This window comes from Scyliorhinus torazame, chromosome 27 (genome assembly GCF_047496885.1).
Source record: "Scyliorhinus torazame isolate Kashiwa2021f chromosome 27, sScyTor2.1, whole genome shotgun sequence".
Taxonomy (NCBI): Eukaryota; Metazoa; Chordata; class Chondrichthyes; order Carcharhiniformes; family Scyliorhinidae; genus Scyliorhinus; species Scyliorhinus torazame.
In genome coordinates this window covers 8,259,079-8,278,071 of record NC_092733.1, presented here as the reverse complement: position 1 = coordinate 8,278,071, position 18,993 = coordinate 8,259,079, and the positions used below count along the sequence as shown (strand labels likewise).

The 18,993-nt window shown below is 50.8% G+C and overlaps 1 protein-coding gene across 1 annotated transcript in view; it reads left to right on the top strand.

The window, feature by feature from the left end:
* Positions 1 to 635: 635 nt before the first annotated feature.
* man2b1 (mannosidase, alpha, class 2B, member 1) overlaps positions 636 to 18,993 on the top strand; it is a 91,424-nt gene continuing 73,066 nt past the window's right edge. The window contains exons 1-3 of the mRNA XM_072490882.1: positions 636 to 773; positions 4,568 to 4,670; positions 5,697 to 5,870. Of these exons, the coding sequence (XP_072346983.1) occupies positions 681 to 773; positions 4,568 to 4,670; positions 5,697 to 5,870 (370 nt within the window). The 5' untranslated portion in view covers positions 636 to 680. The remainder of the gene's footprint in view (positions 774 to 4,567; positions 4,671 to 5,696; positions 5,871 to 18,993) is intronic.

Genomic DNA, 18,993 nt, shown 5'->3' with positions numbered 1-18,993 from the left:
GATCAGACTCCACTCCCAGAGATATGAGCGTTTCATCTCTGCAGTGCTGAGGGTGTAATGCACTGTTGGAGGTACCGTCTTAGCTGAATGTAAATGAACCCATGGCACTATTTGAAGAACGGGGCTATTCTACAATCAGCATTCACTAAAGTGGGTTACCTGGTCGTTGCTTCATTGCTGCTTGCTATGTGCAAACTGGCTGCTGTGGCTCTTACATTACCACTGTGCCAATTAACTTGACTTGGGTTGTGAAAGGTATTTCTAGTGGGTGCTCTCGGTTCAAGGCTAGAGTGTGGAACTTGCTGCCTCAGGAAGGAGTTGGAGGCAGATAGCACGGATGCATTGGAGGAGAAGCTCTGGAGCAGATGGGCAGATGGAGTGAGAGACCAAGTAGGGGGTGGGAGATGGCTGGTGTGAAGTTAGCCAGATGGGCTGAATGGCCTATTTCTGTGCAACCTGTGGGATGAGCAGGAACATTTTAATGTTGACTTTTTAATGGAACATCTTTGTGACCTTTTTCAGCTCATTGTGATGTAAGCTGGAGTTTTTAATAAGTTAGCGGTGTTTGGCTTTGAGTGCCTCCTCTTCTGCTGGTGCCAGTCACCTGACCCGCGGTGTAGCAGTCTGGGATCACGTGGTAGTTAATCACATGATCGGAGCTGGTGGCTGTGCGGGTCGGGATGCTGTGTGTGCGGCTGCTGCTCCCTCTCTGCCTCCTCTCCACTCTCCCTCCCGGAGTAAATGGGGAGTCGGCTGGGGGCTGCGGGTACCAGGTGAGTTTGGGGACCTGTCTGTGTTAACCGGTAAAACTGGGGGAAGAGAGTGCATCTAAAGAGGAAGGACGAGTCGTTTCTGAGCGAATCTCGGTCGGTGTTTTTTTGCACACAACCGGTTTAGAGTAAAGAGCTTGTGAGTTTGCCCACAGCATAGTTCCTTTATTCAGCTCCTCGACTCTGCTCTCCTGTATATTTGTATAAAAGCCACTAAAATGCCTCCTATCATAAGATCCTTTTTCTCTCTCTCCCACCCCCCCATTTAAAACGTATGCTGCTTCTAGCTGTCAATAAATACCCAAACACGGCTTTAATTGCACCCCACCCTCAGATACTCTTCCCCCCCCCCCCCCCCCCCCCCCTTTACAAGATAGGTGGTAGAACTCCCAAATAAAACTACTTTTGACTAGTTCCAAGTGCCTTTGGGCAAAGATCAAAATGTTGCTGGTGTTTGACGTGAGATTAACTGCAAATCCTCTTAAAATAAAGCTTCAGAACAACTGGTGCATCAATGTCAATCCTGTTACAAACAGAATCATTGAACCCCACGCTCATTATATTTAAGTATCTGAGCGTAAGGACATTACTTAACTTTTTGGGGGGGAGTATTTAAAAAGAATGAGTGTTCAGTTTGGGCACCAAAGCACAACATTCATTCCGATGCTACAGGTGCTGCTTGGCGTATATCCATCATTTCTCGAATGATACTGCAATAGTTTATTACTGGAAAATCCCTTTTTGCGAGGGTGGCCTTCGCTGGGCGATCTGGGACTTTTGCTTCATTTTAAACATGATGCGGTTTGTTTTAAACGGTGCTGTGACTTTGCCCCTGGCAAGTCTTCGACACTGATCTGGAGATTGCTGAGGATCAGTGACCAGGGATCAGCTAAATGATCTTCCCAGTTTCAAACTGCAGCTGTATTGTGAAGCACTGCTTTTTTTCCCCCTTGAAATTAAATGAAATGAAAATCGCTTATTGTCACAAGTAGGCTTCAAATGAAGTTACTGTGAAAAGCCCCTAGTCGGCACATTCCGGTGCCTGTTCGGGGAGGCTGGTACGGGAATTGAACCGTGCTGCTGGCCTGCTTTGGTCTGCTTTCAAAGCCAGCGATTTAGCCCTGGGCGCAGTCCTGCATAACTAATTAACCCCCCCCATCCCCTCCACCAGCTCCCACCTCTCGCAATATGATAACGACCAGATGATCTGTTTTTAGTCAAATTGGTTGAGGAATAAATATTAGCCACGATACGAACTTGTCACCCCCAAAATAAATAAGTTTTATTGTCACAAGTGGCCTTACATTAACACTGCAATAAATTACTGTGAAAGCCTCCAGTCGCCACATTCCCCACTTCCTACACTTACTATCCCGAGTGGTTACCAGGTTATAGTTTGCTTGTGCTCACAATGGGTAGTTTTATTTTCCTGATATTTCACTTGGGAAGTTTCTAGCTAGCCATGATGAGTTTGTTCCTGCCTGTCAGTCACATTTGAATCTTATTTCTTACTCTGACCCCCCCCCCTCTCTCTCCAGCCAGCTCATTCTTAAGCAGCTGGCACAATGCTTGAAACCGATGAGCACAGCTGAGGTGTAGTTCAGATCAAGTATAAGTAGGAGATGCTTTCTGGCAGAATAATTTGGGATTAACGGGTGTTGGATGCAGTAGGTTAGAAAATAGTCTTGTCTCCTGCAGCATCTAAAACCATGGAAGGTTAGAACCAGGGCAAAGTGTAGAATCTAATCTGCGAAAGCACCTATTTCGCTCCACAGGAGCTCTCCGGGGGTGGGGGTTGTGCAATTCAACGGCTCTCGAGCTTCGGACGGTCGTGAAGTTGTGAAAGACGCTGAAGAAACATAAATCCTTTTCCTGAAGGGAAGCGAGCTCGATTTTTAAAACCAATTGTCTGCTTTCACTTGTTCCTCTTCAAATTGTTCCTGTTAGAGACTTGGCAACTCCAGGCCTGCTGATTGGATAGGCGGTCTGCAGTAACAGGAGCTATGCTAGCGTGTGGCCTTCGGGGTGTTGCGAGGGATTGATAACCTTGACACAGAGACATCCTGTTCCAGACACTTCCTCCACATGTCTGATGAGGTCCCAGTTACAAAGTGTTGCCCTGACGACTAAGCAAATGGATATTGTGACTGGCACCGTACAGAGCTGAAGTCCTGTATGTTTGCTGAGAGCGGTGCTGGTTCGGGCATTGTTCGGTGTTCATGGCTAGCTAGTGTGCTCATTCACTGTCTATTGAACCTAAAGTGCAGATATTGCAAATAACTGACTGGTTCCACAATGCTTGACAAGTGTGGGGATTCTTGTGATGAAATGTTGCTACATTCCTACATTACAACAGTGACTCTCATTCAGAAACACTTCCATGTGCTGCCCTGAAATCTTCCCTTTGTTTCACAAACTTTACACGGGTTTATATGTTCAGACCGACGAAAGGAAAATTAAATTAAAATAAACCCAAACTGCTGGAAGCGCAGCCGGTGAACACCAGAGCGAGATTAACGTTTGTCTGATCTGCAGCAGGACCAGTTAACCACCAATTCTAACCAATCACTTCTTTCAGCTGTTGGCCGCTCTTTGCACCTCCTTTATTTGTCCTTGTGTTCAGCCCAGACTATTCGGCGCCTGTTTTCCCCCATTTGTGAGCTCCAGTTTAACATTCAAGGATCTTCGAACTTGCTGCCGACAAAACACAAGATTTTAAATCAAAAATAGAGTGGAAAATCTTGTTTTCAGTTTGATGTGTTGCATTAAAAGATATGACTGACTGGGAAATAAGAATTAGGGGGGGGGGATGGTTTAGAGCCTAACCAGAGCAATGATGGTTGAAAGGATGTAGTGGGTTTAACAAAATATCACCTTCACACCGTCCACATGTGCGTTTTCCAACAGGAGACCGAAAGGTGGGACAATCAGGAATGTGATTGCTGCCTGAATACGTTCTTTCCCCTCACTCCCGGTTTCCAGACATAAAGGATGAAAGAACAAGGCTGGCGTTTCTAAAATGCCTTTTGCGAAGTAAACCTCGAGCACTTTACAGAGGCATGTAACACCGGGCCACATATAGAGATGTTAGGCACGCTGGCGCAGTGGTTAGCACTACTGCCTCACGGCGCTGAGGACCCGGGTTCGAATCCCGGCCCTGGGTCACTGTCCGTGTGGAGTTTGCACATTCTCCCCGTGTCTGCGTGGGTTTCACCCCCACAGCCCAAAGATGTGCTGGTTAGGTGGATTGACCGCGTTAAATTGCCCCTTAATTGGAATTTTTTTTAAATTTAAAAAGAGAGATATTCGAACACGTGAGCAAAGCTTCAAGGAGGAGAGGGAAGGGGGATGGGGGGGCCCTGCACTCGGCAGCTGAAGCCGAAGACAGTAATAGTGGAGCGAAGAGAATGAGGGATGTGCAAGAGGCCAGGATTGGAGGAACAGCGATATTGAGGAGGATTCCAGAGAGAGGCGCGAGGCCACGGGGGAAATTAAAGATAAGAATTTGAAAGTTGAGGTGTTGCTGGAGTGTGAGCAAGTGTGCATCACCAAGCAAAGGGGTGCATGGGACTTGATGGGAGTAAAGATTCAGTCTTGGATCAACTCAATGAAACCAGACTCGAAAGAGTGGTGAGGTTGTGTGAAAGGTGCCAACGTTTAACTCATTGAAGCGGGGAGAGATTTCCCAGTCAGCATCGTGTGCTTGGTATCCAGCACTGCTTAGCCGGGATTCTCGATCAGTAACATTTTATTCTTATGTTAAACATTAACGTGACTTTACCTGCTTTCTCCACAAGGCATGTCCTGCTGTCAAACCCGGGATGCTGAATGTTCATTTAGTGCCGCACACTCACGATGATGTGGGCTGGCTTAAGACAGTGGATCAGTATTATTATGGAGGTGAATATACTTCTGTTTTCTGACTAATTGGTAACTGCTATAACTCTGTACTCAGACCCTCAGGGGTAACAGCTATAACTGTACTCAGACCCTCAGGGGTAACAGCTATAACTCTGTACTCAGACCCTCAGGGGTAACAGCTATAACTCTACTCAGACCCTCAGGGGTAACAGCTATAACTCTGTACTCAGACCCTCAGGGGTAACAGCTATAACTCTACTCAGACCCTCAGGGGTAACAGCTATAACTGTACTCAGACCCTCAGGGGTAACAGCTATAACTCTGTACTCAGACCCTCAGGGGTAACAGCTATAACTCTACTCAGACCCTCAGGGGTAACAGCTATAACTGTACTCAGACCCTCAGGGGTAACAGCTATAACTCTGTACTCAGACCCTCAGGGGTAACAGCTATAACTCTGTACTCAGACCCTCAGGGGTAACAGCTATAACTCTACTCAGACCCTCAGGGGTAACAGCTATAACTCTGTACTCAGACCCTCAGGGGTAACAGCTATAACTCTACTCAGACCCTCAGGGGTAGCACCATAACTCTGTATTAAGACCGTCAGGACAGTACAGAGGGAGTTCTGCATTCTGAGAGGTGGTGACTATCAGATCCGGTATGAAGTTTCATGGTAATATTTGAAGAAAATCAGCGAATTCTCTCCGGCCAACGCTCCGCCCTGTGTGAGAGTCTTAACGTTTGAACTAGGCCCTCATGAGGTGAAATGAGGCAGCAGTGCTTTGCCACAGAGCAAAGGGAAAATCTGGAACTTATCCCCCACCCACTAGGATATTGGGACAATGGGAGGTTTTGAGACGGAGATTATTGTTGAGTGAGGAGACGAAGGAATGTGGGTAACCTGGAGTTGAGGTGCAGGTGAGCCAAATTGAATGAGCGGACAAGCTCGAGGGACCGAATTACATAATCTGCCTACGTATGTGTTCCTTTCTCGAGACAGCTGTGATGTTTTCAGAGATGTTTTGATGCTCGCAAATAGCCTTTGGTTTTCCCCCCTCTCAGGCCATACTGACATCCAGCGTGCCGGGGTACAGTACATCCTAGACTCTGTCATCCCACAACTACAGGACGACCCGGCCAAGAGATTTATCTACGTGGAGGTGGCCTTCTTTCACCTCTGGTGGCAGAATCAGAGCGATAGGATGAAAACGCTGGTGAAACAGCTGGTCAGTGAAGGTACGTTAAATTACAGACTCGGTGACACCTCCCTAAGCAGGTGCGGTTCAGTCTTAAATACCTGTCAGGGACTGGATGTTGAAGATTCCCTTTGGCATTCCTCACTAACCTCGAGTCAGATCGCGAGTACTCGCTGGTTCCTGTGATATGGACAGTACGAAGCTTTTTATGTAACTCATGATTTCACTGCAACCCCAAAAATTATTCTCAAATTGAAAATTTCACAACAGGAAAATCCCAGAGTACACTTCCTGTTTTCTGTCAAATTAAATGAAGGCAGCGTAAGGAGAGGGGTCAGTTAGTGCAGTATCTCAGGACACAGGACAGTTAATGCAGTACCTCAGGACACGGGTCAGTTAGTGCAGTACCTCAGGACACGGGTCAGTTAGTGCAGTATCTCAGGACACGGGTCAGTGTGCAATACCTCAGGACACGGGTCAGTTAGTGCAGTACCTCAGGACACAGGACAGTTAATGCAGTACCTCAGGACACGGGTCAGTTAGTGCAGTACCTCAGGACACGGGTCAGTTAGTGCAGTACCTCAGGACACGGGTCAGTTAGTGCAGTACCTCAGGACACGGGTCAGTTAGTGCAATACCTCAGGACAAGGGTCAGTTAGTGCAATACCTCAGGACACGGGTCAGTTAGTGCAGTACCTCAGGACGCGGGTCAGTTAGTGCAGTACCTCAGGACACGGGTCAGTTAGTACAATACCTCAGGACAGGGGTCAGTTAGTGCAATACCTCAGGACACGGGTCAGTTAGTGCAGTATCTCAGGACACGGGTCAGTTAGTGCAAAACCTCAGGACAGGGGTCAGTTAGTGCAGTACCTCAGGACACGGGTCAGTTAGTACAATACCTCAGGACACGGGTCAGTTAGTGCAATACCTCAGGACAAGGGTCAGTTAGTGCAATACCTCAGGACACGGGTCAGTTAGTGCAGTACCTCAGGACGCGGGTCAGTTAGTGCAGTACCTCAGGACACGGGTCAGTTAGTACAATACCTCAGGACAGGGGTCAGTTAGTGCAATACCTCAGGACACGGGTCAGTTAGTGCAGTATCTCAGGACACGGGTCAGTTAGTGCAAAACCTCAGGACAGGGGTCAGTTAGTGCAGTACCTCAGGACACGGGTCAGTTAGTGCAGTACCTCAGGACACGGGTCAGTTAGTACAATACCTCAGGACAGGGGTCAGTTAGTGCAATACCTCAGGACACGGGTCAGTTCGTGCAATGCCTCAGGACACGGGTCAGTTAGTGCAAAACCTCAGGACAGGGGTCAGTTAGTGCAGTACCTCAGGACACGGGTCAGTTAGTGCAGTACCTCAGGACACGGGTCAGTTAGTACAATACCTCAGGACAGGGGTCAGTTAGTGCAATACATCAGGACACGGGTCAGTTAGTGCAGTATCTCAGGACACGGGTCAGTTAGTACAATACCTCAGGACAGGGGTCAGTTAGTACAATACCTCAGGACAGGGGTCAGTTAGTGCAATACATCAGGACACGGGTCAGTTAGTGCAGTACCTCAGGACACGGGTCAGTTAGTGCATCAGGACACGGGTCAGTTAGTGCAGAACCTCAGGACACGGGTCAGTTAGTGCAGTACCTCAGGACACGGGTCAGTTAGTGCAATACCTCAGGACACGGGTCAGTTAGTGCAGTACCTCAGGACATGGGTCAGTTCATGCAGTACCTCAGGACACGGGTCAGTTAGTGCATCAGGACATGGGTCAGTTAGTGCAGAACCTCAGGACACGGGTCAGTTAGTGCAGTACCTCAGGACAGGTGTCAGTTAGTGCAATACCTCAGGACACGGGTCAGTTAGTGCAGTACCTCAGGACAGGGGTCAGTTAATGCAGTACCTCAGGACACGGGTCAGTTAATGCAATACCTCAGGACAGGGGTGAGTTAGTGCAATACCTCAGGACACAGGTCAGTTCGTGCAATACATCCGGACAGGGGTCAGTTAGTGCAATATCTCAGGACACGGGTCTGTTCGTGCATTACCTCAGGACAGGAGTCAGTTAGTGCAATACCTCAGGACAGGAGTCAGTTAGTGCAGTACCTCAGGACAGGGGTCAGTTAGTGCAGTACCTCAGGACACAGGTCAGTTAGTGCAATACCTCAGGACAGGGGTCAGTTAGTGCAGTACCTCAGGACACAGGTCAGTTAGTGCAATACCTCAGGACAGGGGTTAGTTAGTGCAATATCTCAGGACACGGGTCAGTTAGTGCAGTACCTCAGGACAGGGGTCAGTTAGTGCAGTACCTCAGGACAGGGGTCAGTTAGTGCAGTACCTCAGGACACGGGTCAGTTCGTGCAATACCTCAGGACAGGGGTCAGTTAGTGCAATACCTCAGGACAGGGGTCAGTTAGAGCAATACCTCAGGACAAGGGTCAGTTAGTGCAGTACCTCAGGAAACGGGTCAGTTAATGCAGCAGCTCAGGACACGGGTCAGTTAGTGCAATACCTCAGGACAGGGGTCAGTTAGTGCAGTCCCTCAGGACACGGGTCAGTTAGTGCAGTACCTCCGGACACGGGTCAGTTAGTGCATCAGGACACGGGTCAGTTAGTGCAGTACCTCAGGACACGGGTCAGTTAGTGCAATACCTCAGGACAAGGGTCAGTTAGTGCAATACCTCAGGACAGGGGTCAGTTAGTGCAGTACCTCAGGACACAGGTCAGTTAGTGCAATACCTCAGGACAGGGGTCAGTTAGTGCAATATCTCAGGACACGGGTCAGGTAGTGCAGTACCTCAGGACACGGGTCAGTTAGTGCAGTACCTCAGGACACGGGTCAGTTAGTGCAATACCTCAGGACACGGGTCAGTTAGTGCAGTACCTCAGGACACGGGTCAGTTAGTGCAGTACCTTAGGACAGGGGTCAGTTAGTGCAATACCTCAGGACACGGGTCAGTTAGTGCAGTACCTCAGGACACGGGTCAGTTAGTGCAATACCTCAGGACATGGGTCAGTTAGTGCAGTACCTTAGGACACGGGTCAGTTAGTGCAGTACCTCAGGACAGGGGTCAGTTAGTGCAATACCTCAGGACACAGGTCAGTTAGTGCAGTACCTTAGGACAGGGGTCAGTTAGTGCAATACCTCAGGACACGGGTCAGTTAGTGCAGTACCTCAGCACACGGGTCAGTTAGTGCAATACCTCAGGACACGGGTCAGTTAGTGCAGTACCTCAGGACACGGGTCAGTTAGTGCAGTACCTTAGGACAGGGGTCAGTTAGTGCAATACCTCAGGACACGGGTCAGTTAGTGCAGTACCTCAGGACACGGGTCAGTTAGTGCAGTACCTCAGGACAGGGGTCAGTTAGTGCAGTACCTTAGGACACGGGTCAGTTAGTGCAGTACCTCAGGACACGGGTCAGTTAGTGCAATACCTCAGGACACGGGTCAGTTAGTGCAATACCTCAGGACACGGGTCAGTTAGTGCAATACCTCAGGACACGGGTCAGTTAGTGCAATACCTCAGGACACGGGTCAGTTAGTGCAATACCTCAGGACACGGGTCAGTTAGTGCAGTACCTCAGGACACGGGTCAGTTCGTGCAATACCTCAGGACAGGGGTCAATTTGTGCAATACCTCAGGACACGGGTCAGTTAGTGCATCAGGACACGGGTCAGTTAGTGCAGTACCTCAGGACACGGTTCAGTTAGTGCAATACCTCAGGACATGGGTCAGTTAGTGCAGTACCTACGGACACGGGTCAGTTAGTGCAATACCTCAGGACACGGGTCAGTTAGTGCAATACCTCAGGACACGGGTCAGTTAGTGCAGTACCTTCGGACAGGGGTCAGTTAGTGCAATACCTCAGTACACGGGTCAGTTAGTGCAATACCTCAGGACACGGGTCAGTTAGTGCAGTACCTCAGGACACGGGTCAGTTAGTGCAGTACCTTCGGACAGGGGTCAGTTAGTGCAGTACCTCAGGACACGGGTCAGTTAGTGCAGTACCTCAGGACACGGGTCAGTTAGTGCAATACCTCAGGACACGGGTCAGTTAGTGCAATACCTCAGGACACGGGTCAGTTAGTGCAATACCTCAGGACACGGGTCAGTTAGTGCAGTACCTCAGGACACGGGTCAGTTCGCGCAATACCTCAGGACAGGGGTCAATTTGTGCAATACCTCAGGACAGGGGTCAGTTAGTGCAGTACCTCAGGACAGGGGTTAGTTAGTACAATACCTCAGGACATGGGTCAGTTAGTGCAGTACCTCAGGACAGGGGTCAGTTAGTACAATACCTCAGGACAAGGGTCAGTTAGTGCAATACCTCAGGACAGGGGTCAGTTAGTGCAGTACCTCAGGACACGGGTCAGTTAGTGCAGTACCTCAGGACACGGGTCAGTTAGTGCAGTGCCTCAGGACAGGGGTCAGTTAGTGCAGTACCTCAGGACACGGGTCAGTTAGTACAATACCTCAGGACAGGGGTCAGTTAGTGCAATACCTCAGGACACGGGTCAGTTAGTGCAGTATCTCAGGACACGGGTCAGTTAGTACAATACCTCAGGACAGGGGTCAGTTAATGCAGTACCTCAGGACACAGGTCAGTTAGTGCAGTACCTCAGGACACGGGTCAGTTAGTGCAGTACCTCAGGACACGGGTCAGTTAGTGCAGTGCCTCAGGACAGGGGTCAGTTAGTGCAGTACCTCAGGACACGGGTCAGTTAGTACAATACCTCAGGACAGGGGTCAGTTAGTGCAATACCTCAGGACACGGGTCAGTTAGTGCAGTGCCTCAGGACAGGGGTCAGTTAGTGCAGTACCTCAGGACACGGGTCAGTTAGTGCAGTACCTCAGGACATGGGTCAGTTAGTACAATACCTCAGGGCAGGGGTCAGTTAGTGCAATACCTCAGGACACGGGTCAGTTAGTGCAGTATCTCAGGACACGGGTCAGTTAGTACAATACCTCAGGACAGGGGTCAGTTAATGCAGTACCTCAGGACACGGGTCAGTTAGTGCAGTACCTCAGGACAGGGGTCAGTTAGTGCAATATCTCAGGACACGGGTCAGTTCGTGCAATGCCTCAGGACACGGGTCAGTTAGTGCAATACCTCAGGACAGGGGTCAGTTAGCGCAGTACCTCAGGACACAGGTCAGTTAGTGCAGTAACTCAGGACACGGGTCAGTTAGTGCAATACCTCAGGACACGGGTCAGTTAGTGCAGTACCTCAGGACACAGGTCAGTTAGTGCAGTAACTCAGGACATGGGTCAGTTCGTGCAGTACCTCAGGACACGGGTCAGTTAGTGCATCAGGACACGGGTCAGTTAGTGCAGAACCTCAGGACACGGGTCAGTTAGTGCAGTACCTCAGGACACAGGTCAGTTAGTGCAGTAACTCAGGACATGGGTCAGTTCGTGCAGTACCTCAGGACACGGGTCAGTTAGTGCATCAGGACACGGGTCAGTTAGTGCAGAACCTCAGGACAGGGGTCAGTTAGTGCAATACCTCAGGACACGGGTCAGTTAATGCAATACCTCAGAACAGGGGTCAGTTAGTGCAGTACCTCAGGACACAGGTCAGTTCGTGCAATACCTCCGGACAGGGGTCAGTTAGTGCAATACCTCAGGACAGGGGTCAGTTAGTGCAATATCTCAGGACACGGGTCAGTTCGTGCAATACCTCAGGACAGGGGTCAGTTAGTGCAATATCTCAGGACACGGGTCAGTTAGTGCAGTACCTCAGGACAGGGGTCAGTTAGTGCAGTACCTCCGGACACGGGTCAGTTAGTGCAATACCTCAGGACACGGGTCAGTTCGTGCAATGCCTCAGGACACGGGTCAGTTAGTGCAATACCTCAGGACACGGGTCAGTTAGTGCAATACCTCAGGACACGGGTCAGTTAGTGCAATACCTCAGGACAAGGGTCAGTTAGTGCAGTACCTCAGGACACGGGTCAGTTAGTGCAATACCTCAGGACACGTGTCAGTTAGTGCAATACCTCAGGACACGGGTCAGTTAGTGCAGTACCTCAGGACACGGGTCAGTTCGTGCAATACCTCAGGACAGGGGTCAATTTGTGCAATACCTCAGGACACGGGTCAGTTAGTGCATCAGGACACGGGTCAGTTAGTGCAGTACCTCAGGACACGGTTCAGTTAGTGCAATACCTCAGGACATGGGTCAGTTAGTGCAGTACCTCAGGACACGGGTCAGTTAGTGCAGTACCTTAGGACAGGGGTCAGTTAGTGCAGTACCTCAGTTAGTGCAGTACCTTAGGACAGGGGTCAGTTAGTGCAATACCTCAGGACAGGGGTCAGTTAGTGCAGTACCTCAGGACACGGGTCAGTTAGTGCAATACCTCAGGACACGGGTCAGTTAGTGCAGTACCTCAGGACACGGGTCAGTTAGTGCAGTACCTCAGGACATGGGTCAGTTAGTACAATACCTCAGGACAGGGGTCAGTTAGTGCAATACCTCAGGACACGGGTCAGTTAGTGCAGTATCTCAGGACACGGGTCAGTTAGTACAATACCTCAGGACACGGGTCAGTTAATGCAGTACCTCAGGACACGGGTCAGTTAGTGCAGTACCTCAGGACAGGGGTCAGTTAGTGCAATACCTCAGGACACGGGTCAGTTTGTGCAATGCCTCAGGACACGGGTCAGTTAGTGCAATACCTCAGGACAGGGGTCAGTTAGTGCAGTACCTCAGGACACGGGTCAGTTAGTGCAGTAACTCAGGACATAGGTCAGTTCGTGCAGTACCTCAGGACACGGGTCAGTTAGTGCATCAGGACACGGGTCAGTTAGTGCAGAACCTCAGGACACGGGTCAGTTAGTGCAGTACCTCAGGACAGGGGTCAGTTAGTGCAATACCTCAGGACACGGGTCAGTTAATGCAATACCTCAGAACAGGGGTCAGTTAGTGCAGTACCTCAGGACAGGGGTCAGTTAGTGCATTAGGACACGGGTCAGTTAGTGCAGAACCTCAGGACACGGGTCAGTTAGTGCAGTACCTCAGGACAGGGGTCAGTTAGTGCAATACCTCAGGACACGGGTCAGTTAATGCAATACCTCAGAACAGGGGTCAGTTAGTGCAGTACCTCAGGACACGGGTCAGTTAGTGCAGTACCTCAGGACAGGGGTCAGTTAGTGCAATACCTCAGGACACAGGTCAGTTAGTGCAATACCTCAGGACACGGGTCAGTTAGTGCAATACCTCAGGACAAGGGTCAGTTAGTGCAGTACCTCAGGACACGGGTCAGTTAGTGCAGTACCTCAGGACACGGGTCAGTTAGTGCAATACCTCAGGACACGGGTTAGTTAGTGCAGTACCTCAGGACACGGGTCAGTTAGTGCAGTACCTCAGGACGGGACAGTTAGTGCAATACCTCAGGACACGGGTCAGTTAGTGCAGTACCTCAGGACACGGGTCAGTTAGTGCAGTACCTTAGGACAGGGGTCAGTTAGTGCAATACCTCAGGACAGGGGTCAGTTAGTGCAGTACCTCAGGACACGGGTCAGTTAGTGCAATACCTCAGGACACGGGTCAGTTAGTGCAGTACCTCAGGACACGGGTCAGTTAGTGCAGTACCTTAGGACGGGTCAGTTAGTGCAGTAGCTCAGGACACGGGTCAGTTAGTGCAGTACCTCAGGACACGGGTCAGTTAGTGCAATACCTCAGGACACGGGTCAGTTAGTGCAATACATCAGGACACGGGTCAGTTAGTGCAGTACCTCAGGACACGGGTCAGTTAGTGCAGTACCTCAGGACACGGGTCAGTTAGTGCAATACCTCAGGACACGGGTCAGTTAGTGCAGTACCTCAGGACACGGGTCAGTTCGTGCAATACCTCAGGACAGGGGTCAATTTGTGCAATACCTCAGGACACGGGTCAGTTAGTGCATCAGGACACGGGTCAGTTAGTGCAGTACCTCAGGACACGGGTCAGTTAGTGCAATGCCTCAGGACACGGGTCAGTTAGTGCAGTACCTCAGGACACTGGTCAGTTAGTGCAGTACCTTAGGACAAGGATCAGTTAGTGCAGTACCTCAGGACACGGGTCAGTTAGTGCAATACCTCAGGACATGGGTCAGTTAGTGCAGTACCTCAGGACACGGGTCAGTTAGTGCAGTACCTCAGGACACGGGTCAGTTAGTGCAATACCTCAGGACATGGGTCAGTTAGTGCAATACCTCAGGACACGGGTCAGTTAGTGCAATACCTCAGGACACGGGTCAGTTAGTGCAGTGCCTCAGGACACGGGTCAGTTAGTGCAATACCTCAGGACACGGGTCAGTTAGTGCAATACCTCAGGACACGGGTCAGTTAGTGCAGTACCTCAGGACACGGGTCAGTTAGTGCATCAGGACACGGGTCAGTTAGTGCAGTACCTCAGGACACGGGTCAGTTAGTGCAGTACCTCAGGACACGGGTCAGTTAGTGCAGTATCTCAGGACACGGGCCAGTTAATGCAATACCTCAGGACACGGGTCAGTTAGTGCATCAGGACACTGGTCCGTTAGTGCAGTACCTCAGGACACAAGTCAGTTAGTGAAGTACCTCAGGACACGGGTCAGTTAGTGCAATACCTCAGGACACGGGTCAGTTAGTGCAGTACGTCAGGACAGGGGTCAGTTAGTGCAGTACCTTAGGACAGGGGTCAGTTAGTGCAGTACCTCAGGACACTGGTCAGTTAGTGCAATACCTCAGGACATGGGTCAGTTAGTGCAGTACCTCAGGACACGGGTCAGTTAGTGCAGTACCTCAGGACACGGGTCGGTTAGTGCAATACCTCAGGACACGGGTCAGTTAGTGCAATACCTCAGGACACGGGTCAATTAGTGCAGTACCTCAGGACACGGGTCAGTTAGTGCAATACCTCAGGACATGGGTCAGTTAGTGCAGTACCTCAGGACACGGGTCAGTTAGTGCAATACCTCTGGACACGGGTCAGTTAGTGCAGTACCTCAGGACACGGGTCAGTTCGTGCAATACCTCAGGACAGGGGTCAATTTGTGCAATACCTCAGGACACGGGTCAGTTAGTGCATCAGGACACGGGTCAGTTAGTGCAGTACCTCAGGACACGGGTCAGTTAGTGCAGTACCTCAGGACAGGGGTCAGTTAGTGCAGTACCTCAGGACACGGAGTTAGTGCAGTACCTCAGGACACGGGTCAGTTAGTGCAATACCTCAGGACACGGGTCAGTTAGTGCAATACCTCAGGACACGGGTCAGTTAGTGCAGTACCTCAGGACACGGGTCAGTTCGTGCAATACCTCAGGACAGGGGTCAATTTGTGCAATACCTCAGGACACGGGTCAGTTAGTGCATCAGGACAAGGGTCAGTTAGTGCATCAGGACACAGGTCAGTTAGTGCAGTACCTCAGGACAGGGGTCAGTTAGTGCAGTACCTCAGGACAGGGGTCAATTTGTGCAATACCTCAGTACACGGGTCAGTTAATGCAATACCTCCGGACACAGGTCAGTTAGTGCATCAGGACACGGGTCAGTTAGTGCAGAACCTCAGGACACGGGTCAGTTAGTGCAGTACCTCAGGACACAGGTCAGTTAGTGCAGTAACTCAGGACATGGGTCAGTTCGTGCAGTACCTCAGGACACGGGTCAGTTAGTGCATCAGGACACGGGTCAGTTCGTGCAGAACCTCAGGACAGGGGTCAGTTAGTGCAATACCTCAGGACACGGGTCAGTTAATGCAATACCTCAGAACAGGGGTCAGTTAGTGCAGTACCTCAGGACACAGGTCAGTTCGTGCAATACCTCCGGACAGGGGTCAGTTAGTGCAATACCTCAGGACAGGGGTCAGTTAGTGCAATATCTCAGGACACGGGTCAGTTCGTGCAATACCTCAGGACAGGGGGCAGTTAGTGCAATATCTCAGGACACGGGTCAGTTAGTGCAGTACCTCAGGACAGGGGTCAGTTAGTGCAGTACCTCCGGACACGGGTCAGTTAGTGCAATACCTCAGGACACGGGTCAGTTCGTGCAATGCCTCAGGACACGGGTCAGTTAGTGCAATACCTCAGGACACGGGTCAGTTAGTGCAATACCTCAGGACACGGGTCAGTTAGTGCAATACCTCAGGACAAGGGTCAGTTAGTGCAGTACCTCAGGACACGGGTCAGTTAGTGCAATACCTCAGGACACGGGTCAGTTAGTGCAATACCTCAGGACACGGGTCAGTTAGTGCAGTACCTCAGGACACGGGTCAGTTCGTGCAATACCTCAGGACAGGGGTCAATTTGTGCAATACCTCAGGACACGGGTCAGTTAGTGCATCAGGACACGGGTCAGTTAGTGCAGTACCTCAGGACACGGTTCAGTTAGTGCAATACCTCAGGACATGGGTCAGTTAGTGCAGTACCTCAGGACACGGGTCAGTTAGTGCAGTACCTTAGGACAGGGGTCAGTTAGTGCAGTACCTCAGTTAGTGCAGTACCTTAGGACAGGGGTCAGTTAGTGCAATACCTCAGGACAGGGGTCAGTTAGTGCAGTACCTCAGGACACGGGTCAGTTAGTGCAATACCTCAGGACACGGGTCAGTTAGTGCAGTACCTCAGGACACGGGTCAGTTAGTGCAGTACCTCAGGACATGGGTCAGTTAGTACAATACCTCAGGACAGGGGTCAGTTAGTGCAATACCTCAGGACACGGGTCAGTTAGTGCAGTATCTCAGGACACGGGTCAGTTAGTACAATACCTCAGGACACGGGTCAGTTAATGCAGTACCTCAGGACACGGGTCAGTTAGTGCAGTACCTCAGGACAGGGGTCAGTTAGTGCAATACCTCAGGACACGGGTCAGTTTGTGCAATGCCTCAGGACACGGGTCAGTTAGTGCAATACCTCAGGACAGGGGTCAGTTAGTGCAGTACCTCAGGACACGGGTCAGTTAGTGCAGTAACTCAGGACATAGGTCAGTTCGTGCAGTACCTCAGGACACGGGTCAGTTAGTGCATCAGGACACGGGTCAGTTAGTGCAGAACCTCAGGACACGGGTCAGTTAGTGCAGTACCTCAGGACAGGGGTCAGTTAGTGCAATACCTCAGGACACGGGTCAGTTAATGCAATACCTCAGAACAGGGGTCAGTTAGTGCAGTACCTCAGGACAGGGGTCAGTTAGTGCATCAGGACACGGGTCAGTTAGTGCAGAACCTCAGGACACGGGTCAGTTAGTGCAGTACCTCAGGACAGGGGTCAGTTAGTGCAATACCTCAGGACACGGGTCAGTTAATGCAATACCTCAGAACAGGGGTCAGTTAGTGCAGTACCTCAGGACACGGGTCAGTTAGTGCAGTACCTCAGGACAGGGGTCAGTTAGTGCAATACCTCAGGACACAGGTCAGTTAGTGCAATACCTCAGGACACGGGTCAGTTAGTGCAATACCTCAGGACAAGGGTCAGTTAGTGCAGTACTTCAGGACACGGGTCAGTTAGTGCAGTACCTCAGGACACGGGTCAGTTAGTGCAATACCTCAGGACACGGGTTAGTTAGTGCAGTACCTCAGGACACGGGTCAGTTAGTGCAGTACCTCAGGACGGGACAGTTAGTGCAATACCTCAGGACACGGGTCAGTTAGTGCAGTACCTCAGGACACGGGTCAGTTAGTGCAGTACCTTAGGACAGGGGTCAGTTAGTGCAATACCTCAGGACAGGGGTCAGTTAGTGCAGTACCTCAGGACACGGGTCAGTTAGTGCAATACCTCAGGACACGGGTCAGTTAGTGCAGTACCTCAGGACACGGGTCAGTTAGTGCAGTACCTTAGGACGGGTCAGTTAGTGCAGTAGCTCAGGACACGGGTCAGTTAGTGCAGTACCTCAGGACACGGGTCAGTTAGTGCAATACCTCAGGACACGGGTCAGTTAGTGCAATACATCAGGACACGGGTCAGTTAGTGCAGTACCTCAGGACACGGGTCAGTTAGTGCAGTACCTCAGGACACGGGTCAGTTAGTGCAATACCTCAGGACACGGGTCAGTTAGTGCAGTACCTCAGGACACGGGTCAGTTCGTGCAATACCTCAGGACAGGGGTCAATTTGTGCAATACCTCAGGACACGGGTCAGTTAGTGCATCAGGACACGGGTCAGTTAGTGCAGTACCTCTGGACACGGGTCAGTTAGTGCAATACCTCAGGACACGGGTCAGTTAGTGCAGTACCTCAGGACACTGGTCAGTTAGTGCAGTACCTTAGGACAAGGATCAGTTAGTGCAGTACCTCAGGACACGGGTCAGTTAGTGCAATACCTCAGGACATGGGTCAGTTAGTGCAGTACCTCAGGACACGGGTCAGTTAGTGCAGTACCTCAGGACACGGGTCAGTTAGTGCAATACCTCAGGACATGGGTCAGTTAGTGCAATACCTCAGGACACGGGTCAGTTTGTGCAATACCTCAGGACACGGGTCAGTTAGTGCAGTGCCTCAGGACACGGGTCAGTTAGTGCAATACCTCAGGACACGGGTCAGTTAGTGCAATACCTCAGGACACGGGTCAGTTAGTGCAGTACCTCAGGACACGGGTCAGTTAGTGCATCAGGACACGGGCCAGTTAGTGCAGTACCTCAGGACACGGGTCAGTTAGTGCAGTACCTCAGGACACGGGTCAGTTAGTGCAGTATCTCAGGACACGGGCCAGTTAATGCAATACCTCAGGACACGGGTCAGTTAGTGCATCAGGACACTGGTCCGTTAGTGCAGTACCTCAGGACACAAGTCAGTTAGTGAAGTACCTCAGGACACGGGTCAGTTAGTGCAATACCTCAGGACACGGGTCAGTTAGTGCAGTACGTCAGGACACGGGTCAGTTAGTGCAGTACCTTAGGACAGGGGTCAGTTAGTGCAGTACCTCAGGACACTGGTCAGTTAGTGCAATACCTCAGGACATGGGTCAGTTAGTGCAGTACCTCAGGACACGGGTCAGTTAGTGCAGTACCTCAGGACACGGGTCGGTTAGTGCAATACCTCAGGACACGGGTCAGTTAGTGCAATACCTCAGGACACGGGTCAATTAGTGCAGTACCTCAGGACACGGGTCAGTTAGTGCAATACCTCAGGACATGGGTCAGTTAGTGCAGTACCTCAGGACACGGGTCAGTTAGTGCAATACCTCTGGACACGGGTCAGTTAGTGCAGTACCT